The 1,012-nt window shown below is 43.4% G+C and overlaps 1 protein-coding gene across 1 annotated transcript in view; it reads right to left on the bottom strand.

Annotated features, from left to right (window-relative positions):
* LOC117124300 overlaps nt 1-373 on the bottom strand; it is a 2,937-nt gene extending 2,564 nt beyond the window's left edge. Inside the window, exon 1 of the mRNA XM_033270485.1 lies at nt 190-373. Coding sequence (XP_033126376.1) covers nt 190-373 — 184 coding nt within the window. The remainder of the gene's footprint in view (nt 1-189) is intronic.
* Between the last annotated feature and the right edge of the window lie 639 nt (nt 374-1,012).

The raw sequence follows: 1,012 nt of genomic DNA, 5'->3' as shown, positions 1-1,012 counted from the left end.
GTTGTTTTAGATCATTCACTGAGTGAATAGGACTGTTGTTTGTTTTTATTTCATTGATTGTTACTACCTTCAGTGTCTCGCACAATGGCAGACCGGCAATGGCTGGGCCATTGACATCTACTATATAGAATGTCTGTTTGGACCAATCTGAGGTTTTATACCTGCATAACATCTGTATCATCCCTATACAGTGTATATCTGACCCGTTGTAGGCAGTTAGTCTGGCAGTTGTTGGTTTTAGTGCAGCATTCCTGTTGTCTTTGTACATTTGTTTGAGAGCACGTAGGGGCAGAGTGTTCCCGCTTGATCCCGTGTCTATTTTCAGGTGTAATCGGTGACTCCCTGTCTTATTTTGGCATATGATATCGATCATGTATATGCCTCTGTTACTCCAATTGAGTGAATGACATTGTTCTGCTGGGTTGCTTCCTTAGCTACTTCAATTGAGTGAAAGATTTCATCACCTGAGGTTTCTGCTTCATCGTCATGATCATATTGAGTATCATTAGCCATCTCGTTAACTGAATATTTACGATGGTACTGCTTGCGGTTACCGGATCTTTCTCTGTGTCTAGAGGGTGTTCGATTTCGTCTATGTGGCTGGTGATTGTGCTTGTTTCCCCCATCTCGGGTGAACCTTGACTTTCGGCATACATTCGCCCAATGTCCTTTAATCCCACATCTCTTGCATGTGTCGTAATAAGCTGGGCACTTCCGTGGTGGGTGTGTACTGCCACAGTTTCCACATGACGTCTTTCTTGGATTTTGTGGTTTAGATATGGCGTTGACTGTGTGTGAGCTCAGTGTTTGTAGGCATTCTTTTCCAGCAGCTATGGCTTCATATTTGCGTCCATCTTCGAGGAGTTGCTCGATTTGGTGACCTTTGGCTTTCTAGAGTAGATCTTTCTAGAATGATTCTATTTTGGTTGTCGCGATGACCAGTTCCATTAGTGTGTTCAGACAGCTCATCGTCTGTAAAGTCACACTCTTTGCGTTACTGCGACACCTGTTT

This window comes from Anneissia japonica, unplaced genomic scaffold (genome assembly GCF_011630105.1).
Source record: "Anneissia japonica isolate Jap-2015-1 unplaced genomic scaffold, ASM1163010v1 scaffold288012_len1326614_cov192, whole genome shotgun sequence".
Taxonomy (NCBI): domain Eukaryota; kingdom Metazoa; phylum Echinodermata; class Crinoidea; order Comatulida; family Comatulidae; genus Anneissia; species Anneissia japonica.
The sequence above is the reverse complement of the archived record's forward strand: the minus strand, read 5'-3'. Positions and strand labels throughout refer to the sequence as shown.